The sequence below is a fragment of the Acipenser ruthenus genome, chromosome 38, assembly GCF_902713425.1.
Source record: "Acipenser ruthenus chromosome 38, fAciRut3.2 maternal haplotype, whole genome shotgun sequence".
In the NCBI taxonomy this organism is placed as follows: domain Eukaryota; kingdom Metazoa; phylum Chordata; class Actinopteri; order Acipenseriformes; family Acipenseridae; genus Acipenser; species Acipenser ruthenus.
The window spans coordinates 276,225-287,020 of record NC_081226.1 but is presented as its reverse complement, the minus strand read 5'-3'; the positions used below and the strand labels follow the sequence as shown (position 1 = coordinate 287,020).

Here is a 10,796-nt window from a genome sequence, read left to right as displayed (position 1 = left end):
CTTACTCACTATTATTATTTAGCCGACGTTTTTATCCAAAACGCACAGAGGCTAAGGAGTGTACACTAACATCTGCTGCTGCTGCAGAGTCACTTCCAATAGGACCTCGTTTGTTTTACGTCTCATTCGAAGGACGGAGTACAAGGAGGTTCAGTGACTTGCTGAGGGTCGCACACAGTGAGTCAGTGCCTGGGAAGGGATTTGAACCTCCTGGTATCAAGTCCTTTTCTTTAACCACTGGACCCCCAAGCCTCCTACTCCCACGATGTGAGAATGAACGCGCCTGCCGTTCTCATGTCATGTCCTGTCATGTCACACTAGAGCAGAGAAAAAGAACAACAACATTATTCAACGATGTGTCATGTCCTTGTAGATACAGGCCCGGGACCCAGCCCCCAGTTCCGAGAGATAGCAAACATGCCCCAACAACAGAGGTGGCTTTAGGCTTCTCGCTGCTTCTCAGCCCACCCATCTCAAACTACAGCATAGCTGTCGTTGTTCCACAGCAAGTTTTCACTTGCAGAACTGTGGAATGCTAAGGGGGGATCACGGGTGCCACACGGACCCGTGCTTCAGTTCCAGCCCCAAATTAACACCTCGACCTGGACTCGCTGCCGCACCTCTTGGGGTCAATTTAACTAATCGGGACGCCGACTTGTATACGCATACTGTAACCCTTTGCTGGCCAGGGTCCAATATATTTCACATTGAGAAAATAGTTATTTTTTCTTAATAAATACTTATTAATAAGAGCTTTTAATTTACAGATATGAGAACATACACTGGGCTGTAAAGCGTTAACCGTGGCGCTGCTATCCTCGTAACAACATTTTAAAAGTACCAAAACTATGATAACTGTGTGCGATTATTTAATTCTAACACATACTGCTATTCATTTTAAACTGCAGAACTGCAGAACTGCTGTAAAAGGAAAGCTTCTAATTTTTTTTTTTTTTTTTTTTTTAACACAGACAGTGCGTTTCTATTCTGGTCTATTGCGTATAGCACCTAACGCAACACGCTGAACTGCCACGTTGACTTTCTTTTAAAACAGCATATTGTAGTATTACAATTTTAAAATAATTACACAGGGGATTGTTCTGCGTATCTTTAGGACAGCGAGAAGATGAGAAGATGTAAATCGCTGTATCTAGATGGCACCAGTGAGTCTGAGTCACATTTGTGGGTTAACCTTTTTTTTCCTTGTCCTTGCAACTGTTTCCCAGAGTTATTGGGCGTGGCGTGCTTTATAAATCACAGAATGAATACAGTGCATCTTTCATGTTGGGATCTGCCAGGATATTGTGGCAGAGAAACCGTGGAGCCGCGTTTTAAATGGTATTTGTCATGCCTAATTGCGTTCCTGTACAATTATTTGCTGTGCTTTTACCACGGTATTGGAGAGCTTCACTTTTTAACGCACATGATTGAGACGTTTCTGTTTATTGCCCTGCTACATCAATAGAAGTCCGATACTGTAAATGCTTTCTGCCTTTTAAGTCTGTAAATGTTTTCCCCCTTCATGAAAGTTTAGATCCGCCCCCCTGGTCTAACGCTTTTGAAGTGGAAACCTACGTAATGCATGGGCGGATCCCGGGGTGGGGAGGGGAGGGGGGGTCCTGGCCCCCCCTTCATGAAAGTCCGGATCTAATGGTTTTGAAGTGTAAACCTACAGTCTAGTAATGGATGTTTTATGGGACGTTTCTGTGCGTGGCTCTTTTGAAATGGCAGCCACTCCTATTAAGTAAGAAAACGACGCTAGAAAGCGACTTTACTGATGTCGTTATATAGCGTTTTGTCTGTTTGAACTGCAATCAGTCCCTCATGCTTGCTTTCTTCTTAGTGACGATGTGGTTTATTCTGTTTCTGATGTATCTGTTAAGAATGTCTTATTGTAATAAACTGTAATAATTAAAAACATTTTTGTTTTTCAAACGCAGTTTAATCACAGGAACAGGCATAGCTGCATAAACTAAACTTTCAAAGTTTTTTTTAAAGTTTAAATATTGTCTTGTCTTGCCTTCATTGCACAGTTTACACAACACTTTCACAATCACTTCCCGTGTTACGAAACTGAAACGGACGCATGTTGTAATTACAAATTGCACCCCCTTCTCCTGTTACACATTTTTTTAACAGTTTGTTGAATTAGACTCTTTATTTGACTAAAATAAGTGTACAGACATAAGAACATAAGAAAGTTTACAAACGAGAGGACCCCATTCGGCCCATCTTGCTCGTTTGGTTGTTAGTAGCTTATTTATCCCAGAATCTCATCAAGCAGCTTCTTGAAGGATCCCAGGGTGTCAGCTTCAACAACATTACTGGGGAGTTGGTTCTAGACCCTCACGATTCTCTGTGTAAAAAAGTGCCTCCTATTTTCTGTTCCGAATGCACCTTTATCTAATCTCTATTTGTGATCCCTGGTCCTTGTTTATTTTTTGAGGTCGAAAAAGTCCCCTGGGTCGACATTGTCTATACCTTTTAGAATTCTGAATGCTTGAATCAGATCACCGTGTAGTTTTCTTTGTTAAAGACTGAATAGATTCAATTCTTTAAGCCTGTCTGCATACGACATGCCTTTTAAACCAGGAATAATTCTGGTCGCTCTGTTTTTGCACTCTTTCTAGAGCAGCAATATCCTTTTTACTGTATCATGATCACATTGCAAGGGTTTCACTGCACTGTGTAAATGGACTGACACGAGTTAACGTTGCTTCATTAAAACAGACACCGTTTGTATTGTGCAAGTGTGTGGTTTAGGCTTAGAGTATTTCCAGTGTATAGAAGTATATATTCTACCCCCCCCCCCCTTATTATCTCAGCTGTGGCTGTTCAGCATTTCAATGTGAATGAAGAGAGACCCTCGTTTCTGGAGCACATGAATATTATATACGGCATTGCTTATTACAATGTTATTGCATTTTAAGACAACTTTTACAGAAGCAGAATTTTTACAATTCATTACAGTTTTTTTTCTTAAACATACTTATTAATAAGAGCTTTTAAACAGCAAATCAGTGTCAGTGTGTGTGTGCGTGTGTGTGTGTGTATGCAGTGTGTGTGTGTGTGTGTGTGTGAATGCAGTGTGTGTGTGTCTGTGTTTATAAAAATACAATAGAAACAGTCATTAGGTGCAGGAAGCAGAAGTAGTAGAAATATTTAAATAAAGACTTTCAGAAATACTCTTGAGGTCACAGGCTGTACGGCTGTTGTGATGTTTCCTGAATCAGGGTCTGTTGGAGAGAAAGTACAATGGCTTACACTTTATCCCATTAGTACACTAGTTATATATCTTATATCTTATGATTGAGTTCCTAACTTGTCAGAGCTGATACAAGGTGTTTATTCAGGTGTATGGAATCCCCCTACCTGTTCAAGGTGCTGTATGTGGACTGATCAGGAAACTGTAAGCCCTGTACAGGGAGAGAGGAGCGCAGTTATTGGTTGAGGAGATTCATCAATAGGTCTGAATTATACCAGCAGTGTGATTGTATTACAGTAAAGGCTCCTTACTGTGTATGTGCTGTCCGGGTTTTTTGCTTCGCCCTGAACAAAGAAGAATCCAGGATTTCAGTTACTTTCAAAGCAGGCTCTCTTATGAAGATGATGCATCCCTTGTGTTTTCTGTATATTATTTCCCTGTTATCAGCAATACCCGCCTTTGCAGAAGCATTCAATAAATCCCCAGGGAAGTGCAGAGTACATTTCAAATGATAAAGGTCGCTCTGTTGCTACTGTAATGAGCTGTTAATGAATACCGATCAACAAACACACACACACACGCAGAGACACACACACGCACACACACACACACACAGAGACACACACACACACACACACACAGAGACACACACACACACACACACAGAGACACACACACACACACAGCTTCATAAGCACGCGTGCATATACAGTATCCCCCTGGTTACTCACTGCTCTCCGGATAGCAGTGGTGTTCTCATACATTGCTGATGCACTCGGCCCCTTGAAGTTTTCATAAGTGACAGCACCTGGACCTGTAATACGAGATGCAGAGAAATCAACAGTATAGAATTAGGACATTAAAGTGATATATAAACGAGGGTAATAGATTCTGCAGTGTAGAGAGAGGAAGGCTCCCACATCGAGGTGGGTCTCTTACAGGAATCAGGCATACTCACTGCTTTGAGCTGGACCAGGTCTGAGATCATGTGGATTGTTCCTGAATAAAATGGGAAACATAAATGAGACATTTTAATTCTTTTTTCACAGTCAGATGATATTTATATTTAGGATGCATGCTGAGGAAGATACTCACAATAGATCTTTCAATGAAACTGGACAGGAAACAGAATAGCTAACAATAGTCTGGGTGCTGAGCAACACGTCACACAATGTGCCTCTATGTGGACAGTAATCCACGCAGTGCACTCACCTGCATAGCTTTACACTGAAATACACCCCAAGAGCAACGCCAGTGACCCCTGCAAGTGTGCCGATGACAATTCCAGCGATCTCTCCTGAAGACAAGGACCCCAAACCTGGACAGAGGAGTAGACTGTTAGTGTGTAGAGAATATCAGCAAACAAACGCCTCACAGCTAAGTGTTGGGGAGTGTTCACTATTTCACAGCTTTCACAATTCCCTGGACACTCTGCAGTGCACTGAACGAGTTCAGAAAGATCTAGAACAGTATAGAACAATGGTGCTCTTATGACATTCTAGAAAAATAACGTTCCATTCAGTGTTTTTAGAGCGACGTCACAGAGCCGTCAAGGACTGGAAACGCTTCACTAACCTGAATGAGGAAGCTCAAGAGAATTAGAAGTTTCCTCACTTTGATAAGGATCTGGGCATTTCAAACAGTTATTCTTCAAAGTAGTGGCTGTTGCTAACCACTTATTTCACAAAGGTGAAGCTTGTTTTTTGTGTTTATTTAAGCAACCCTGTAATGGTAGTTTCTATGAGCACCTACTTCTGTTAGTATGTCATAATTAGGCTGACCACTTCATATTTTCAGCGTTGTGGAAAATGCAGTACATTCTGTGGTAAATGTGCAGTAAATATTTAAGGTTTTATAAAGGAACACAGGCAACAGATGCCATCCCCCAGTTGTTCTCATCTGTCCCAATAATATTTTAAGCCAGATTTATAAATATGATTTATAAATAAAGTAAGTATCTCTATATTTCTATTTTAAGACCAATTAGAATAAATAACTTACCATAAACTCTCAAGGTAACATTTCCATTGAATGTGTCTAAAATTCCTGATACCAAGATATTGCCCTGAAATGCATACACTCCAGCGTCGCTGAGGTTCACAGATCTGAGCTCCACTGATCCTGTAGTTGTGTTCAGGGTGACTCTGTTCTCATATCCAGCGCCTGTGACTGGGACTAATCCAGCCCATGACACCACGGGGATCCCTGCAGCGCTGAAAGTCCATACCACTGCACCTAGAACTCCAGGGGGTTTAATCTCCAGCTGTACATTGTCTCCAACCTTGCTGATCACAGGGTCTGTGACAGGCGTTACTACCAGAGCTGAAGATCCTAAAAACAAAAATAATAATAATACAATCAAAAAATCTATATATTTCAAAATCCTCACATGTTGTCAAACAGTACAATTGTGCTTGACTGAACAGTTTTACCTTAGAATTCTAAGTATGACACTGAAATGCTTTAAAATATATATGTAAAACCCACAGTATTGTATTTCTATATTAGGAATATATATATATATATATATTATAACCAAAATGTAGTCATGTTTGAAAATTCATCCTAGAGTGACCACAGGCTCCCATGTGGGACAACAATGCAGTACATTCTGTGGTAAATGTGCAGTAAATATTTAAGGTTTTATAAAGGAACACAGGCAACAGATGCCAACCCCCAGTTGTTCTCATCTGTCCCAATAATATTTTAAGACATATTTATAAATATGATTTATAAATAAAGTATGTATCTCTATATTTCTATTTTAAGACCAATTAGAATAAATAACTTACCATCAACTTTCAAGGTAACATTTCCATTGAATGTGTCTAAAGTTCCTGATACAAAGATAGTGCCCTGAAATGCATACACTCCAGCGTCGCCGAGGTTCACAGATCTGAGCTCCACTGATCCTGTAGTTGTGTACATGGTGACTCTGTTCTCATATCCAGCGCCTGTGACTGGGACTAATCCAGCCCATGAAACCACAGTGATCCCTGCAGGGCTGAAAGTCCATGTCACTTCAATTAGAGGTCCAGGGGGTTTAATCTCCAGCTGTACATTGTCTCCAACCTTGCTGATCACAGGGTCTGTGACAGGCGTTACTACCAGAGCTGAAGATCCTAAAAACAAAAACATTTTAAATATTTTGTCAAACTGTAAAAAATATCTGTTATTACTCTCCTTAACATTATTAGCAGTAGTAGCAGAGGTAGATGTAATATCACTACAGCTAGTACATACTCAGAAGAACTGTTAAACTAATGAATGGTGAACACTACATTAATCAACACAACTGGATATCTGCACATGCTTACATATGTAACACCTTAAAAATATGGTATACAGATATTCATTTTAGCTGAAGGCATTAACTAAATGTGTAAGTGTCCCATTACAGCACTCTCACACGCAGCTAGAAAGTTTAAAGATGCAACATGTTTACCTTTTAGAAACAGCAGGAACCCCAGCGTCAGAAGTGCTGCTTGCGAGTTCTCCATTGCCGTGTGAAAGAGACTTCCTCGTTCGTATCATTTCAGATAAGAGGCTCTATCAATGAACCGGCTTCTTCACTTCTCATAAACAGATTTACTGGAATTTAACATGATCTTTTCATAGCATATATTTTGTATAGAGCATGCACAGCGATATGTTTCTTGTGAATGTGATAATTATTTCATCTTCAGTGAAAATCGTGATTTGCAACTAGTAATATAGGATTGCTGTAGCTACACGTGTACAATACGGGTATGTAATTGTCAATTGCACTTTTTTTGCAAGGCTGAAATATTAAACCAATCAATATACAGTATTAATATCGGAAGCAACCACGGAACTACTGTAAGACATAGACGTGTTCTGCAGTTGCACTGTCACGTTGTATTCACTAGGTGTCACTATATACCACGTATTCTCTGAGTGCCGAGACTTCGTTTAGATGTTTGGGTCTTGCTGGCTTTCTTTGTGATGTGATGGATTTGCTGTATTTGTTTTCATTGTAAAGAATGCCTTATTTTAATAAACTGGAAAAATTAAAATGAATGTTCTTTTATTCAAATGCATTTTTACAACAGAAACAGTCACTGTGTAAATGGATTGACAAGAGTTAAAGTGAAAATGATGTTTAGAAAACAAGATTATTGTTATTATTATGTATCTTAGCAGACGCCCTTATCCAGGGCGACTTACAATCATAAACAAATACATTTCAAGAATCACAGTGCAAGTAATAATACAATTAAGAGCAAGATAAATACAATGACTTTGGTTCTAACAAGTACAAGTGTGACCAAATACGATTCAATAACGGAGCAGATAACAGTGTCAGTGATAGTTACATCAGGATATAATTAAATACAAAATACTACAGATTAAATGACACGTGACAGAGTACAGTACTCTAAAGTACATTTTTTTCTTCATAAATACTTACTTATAAGAGCTGTTAATTTAAACAGAAAATAGCCAAACCTGCTTCATATCACTCATGTAAATGTCAATCTCTTTTATCAATCATTATATTGTGTGTGTGTGTCTGTGTCAGTGTGTGTAGGTGTGTCAGTGTGTGTGTGTCAGTGTGTGCGAGTGTCTGTGTCAGTGTGTGTAGGTGTGTCAGTGTGTGTGTGTGAGTGTCTGTGTCAGTGTGTGTAGGTGTGTCAGTGTGTGTGTGTCAGTGTGTGTGTGTCTGTGTCAGTGTGTGTAGGTGTGTCAGTGTGTGTAGGTCAGTGTGTGTGTCAGTGTGTCAGTGTGTGTGTGTGTGTGTGTGCGAGTACAGTGTGCGTGTCAGTGTCAGTGCGTGTATGTGTGTCAGTGTGTGTGCGTGTGTGTGTGTGTGTTTAGGTGCAGGAAGCAGAAGTAGTAGAAATATTTAAATAAAAACTTTCAGAAATACTCTTGAGGTCACAGCCTGAGGCTGTTGTGATGTTTCCTGAGTCAAGGTCTGTTGGAGAGAAAGTACAATGGCTTACACTTCATCCCATTAGTACACTAGTTATATATCTTATATCTTATGATTGAGTTCCTAACTTGTCAGAGCTGATACAAGGTGTTTATTCAGGTGTATGGAATCCCCCTACCTGTTCAAGGTGTTGTATGTGGACTGATCAGGAAACTGTAAGCCCTGTACAGGGAGAGAGGAGCGCAGTTATTGGTTGAGGAGATTCATCAATAGGTCTGAATTACACCAGCAGTGTGATTGTATTACAGTAAAGGCTCCTTACTGTGTATGTGCTGTCCGGGTTTTCTGCTTCGCCCTGAACAAAGAAGAATCCAGGATTTCAGTTACTTTCAAAGCAGGCTCTCTTATGAAGATGATGCATCCCTTGTTTTCTGTATATTATTTCCCTGTTATCAGCAATACCCGCCTTTGTAGAAGCATTCAATAAATCCCCAGGGAAGTGCAGAGTACATTTCAAATGATAAAAGTCGCTCTGTTGCTACTGTAATGAGCTGTTAATGAATATCGATCAACACACACACATGCACAGAGACACACACACACACACACACACACATGCACAGAGACACACACACACACACACACACACATGCACAGAGACACACACACACACATAGAGACACACACAGAGACACACATGCACAGAGACACACACACAGCTTCATAAGCACGCGTGCACACAGGTTCATATACAGTATCCCCCTGGTTACTCACTGCTCTCCGGATAGCAGTGGTGTTCTCATACATTACTGATGCTCTCGGTTCCTCGAAGTTTTCATAAATGACAGAACCTGTACCTGTAATACGAGATGCAGAGAAATCAACAGTATAGAATTAGGACATTAAAGTGATATATAAACGAGGGTAATAGATTCTGCAGTGTAGAGAGAGGAAGGCTCCCACATTGGGGTGGGTCTCTTACAGGAATCAGGCATACTCACTGCTTTCAGCTGGACCAGGTTTGAGATCATGTGGATTGTTCCTGAATAAAATGGGAAACATAAGTGAGACATTTTCATTCTTTTTTCACAGTCAGATGATATTTACATTTAGGATGCATGCTGAGGAAGATACTCACAATAGATCTTTCAATGAAACTGGACAGGAAACAGAATAGCTAACAATAGTCTGGGTGCTGAACAACACGTCACACAATGTGCCTCTATGTGGACAGTAATCCACGCAGTGCACTCACCTGCATAGCTTTACACTGAAATACATCCCAAGAGCAACGCCAGTGACCCCTGCAAGTATGCCGATGCCAATTCCAGCGATCTCTCTTAAAGACAAGGACCCCAAACCTGTGGGCTCTTCTTTATCTAGACAGAGGAGTAAACTGTTAGTGTGTAGAGAATATCAGCAAACAAACGCCTCACAGCCAAGTGTTGGGGAGTGTTCACTATTTCACGACTTTCACAATTCCCTGGACACTCTGCAGTGCACTGAACGAGTTCAGAAAGATCTAGAACAGTATAGAACACTGGTGCTGTTATGACATCATCATTCTAGAAAAAGAACGTTCCATTCTGTGTGCCAGAAGTCATTGTAAACAAAGCCAATATGACTTTCACTCTTTACAAGGAAAAGGACACACGCAAATGAAAATCATATCTTATAACTCACCAGTCACGATAAATTCCTTAACAGCAGAAGTGTTTCTTCCAGTCACTGAGTTCCAGGCTACACAGGTGTAACTTCCCCTATCAGCATTGCTTACAGAAGCTATCTTGTATTGCGAGCTCTGGGCAGTCTCTGTCCCATTGAAATACCAGGTGTAATTACAAGGGGGGAGAGACTGAGCTGAACATGTGAATGTTACAGATGAGCCTTCAGCTGCTGAGTCTGGTGCTGTAATAGATACCTGCTCTGGTCCATCTGCAATACACACAAGATAACTGTGAAGAACCTTAAACACTCAGCAGGCAGAATGAGTCTGAATTCAGCATTCACAGAGAAAAGAGGATCTTTGGATACTTACAATTGACCTCCAATATGTATCCAGGGCTCGTCACTTCAATTACAGGGTTACTAGCTTTACACTGATATTCTCCATCATCAGACTGCAGCACTGGGTTGAAGGAGACTACACTGCTGCCCACAGACAATGTTATTCTGTCACTAGTGGACAAGGGCTGACCGTCCTTCAGCCAGAGCCTTGAGGAAACAGTCTGTGATCCAAGCACCTCGCAGGTCAGGTTTAGAGCCTGGTTTGCTATTGGCTGTGCAAGGCTGGGTTTCACATTTACGGTTATCAGCTCTGTGAATAGAAGCGACAGAATTTCTTACTTCATCTGATGGAAAATTGAAAACAAGGAAGTACATTTTGCAGAAGCAAGGAAAGGGTCCACTGTGGTGTAGTTATGAAAAGTGTTAAATTAATATTTTATAATCTCTACATTTGCATTATAGTTTTAAAACAATGCATGGTCCCATGAAAATAACTTTTCAGTTTCCAGCCTCGGTATGCCAGTAAAAAAGTCAGCGCCCCGACGAGAGGAAAATATTCTTCCAAGCGGCTTTTAAAACACTCCGTGTGGAAGTTAATTGCCATCGATTGGTGCTCAATTGTAAACGTGAGGGAGGACAGCTTTTCCTGGTTTTTAAATCAACACGTTAATGAATGGATTTATTGAA

General features: G+C 40.6%; 1 protein-coding gene across 6 annotated transcripts in view; it reads right to left on the bottom strand.

The window, feature by feature from the left end:
• Nucleotides 1-3,084: 3,084 nt before the first annotated feature.
• LOC117433905 (hemicentin-1-like) overlaps nucleotides 3,085-10,796 on the bottom strand; it is a 34,655-nt gene continuing 26,943 nt past the window's right edge. For 4 of the 6 annotated variants that reach the window (XM_059009296.1, XM_059009293.1, XM_059009297.1 and 1 more), the window contains 8 exons: nucleotides 10,141-10,419; nucleotides 9,786-10,037; nucleotides 9,358-9,481; nucleotides 9,104-9,144; nucleotides 8,877-8,959; nucleotides 8,425-8,457; nucleotides 3,373-3,416; nucleotides 3,085-3,236 (listed from right to left, as the gene is read on the bottom strand). In XM_059009296.1, coding sequence (XP_058865279.1) covers nucleotides 3,230-3,236; nucleotides 3,373-3,416; nucleotides 8,425-8,457; nucleotides 8,877-8,959; nucleotides 9,104-9,144; nucleotides 9,358-9,481; nucleotides 9,786-10,037; nucleotides 10,141-10,419 — 863 coding nt within the window. In that variant the 3' untranslated portion in view covers nucleotides 3,085-3,229. Of the gene's footprint in view, nucleotides 3,237-3,372; nucleotides 3,417-3,516; nucleotides 3,550-3,936; nucleotides 4,020-4,163; nucleotides 4,205-4,417; nucleotides 4,524-7,926; nucleotides 8,145-8,280; nucleotides 8,325-8,424; nucleotides 8,458-8,876; nucleotides 8,960-9,103; nucleotides 9,145-9,357; nucleotides 9,482-9,785; nucleotides 10,038-10,140; nucleotides 10,420-10,796 lie in introns of those variants that run through there. The other 2 variants (XM_059009295.1, XM_059009294.1) reach the window with 2 other exon arrangements.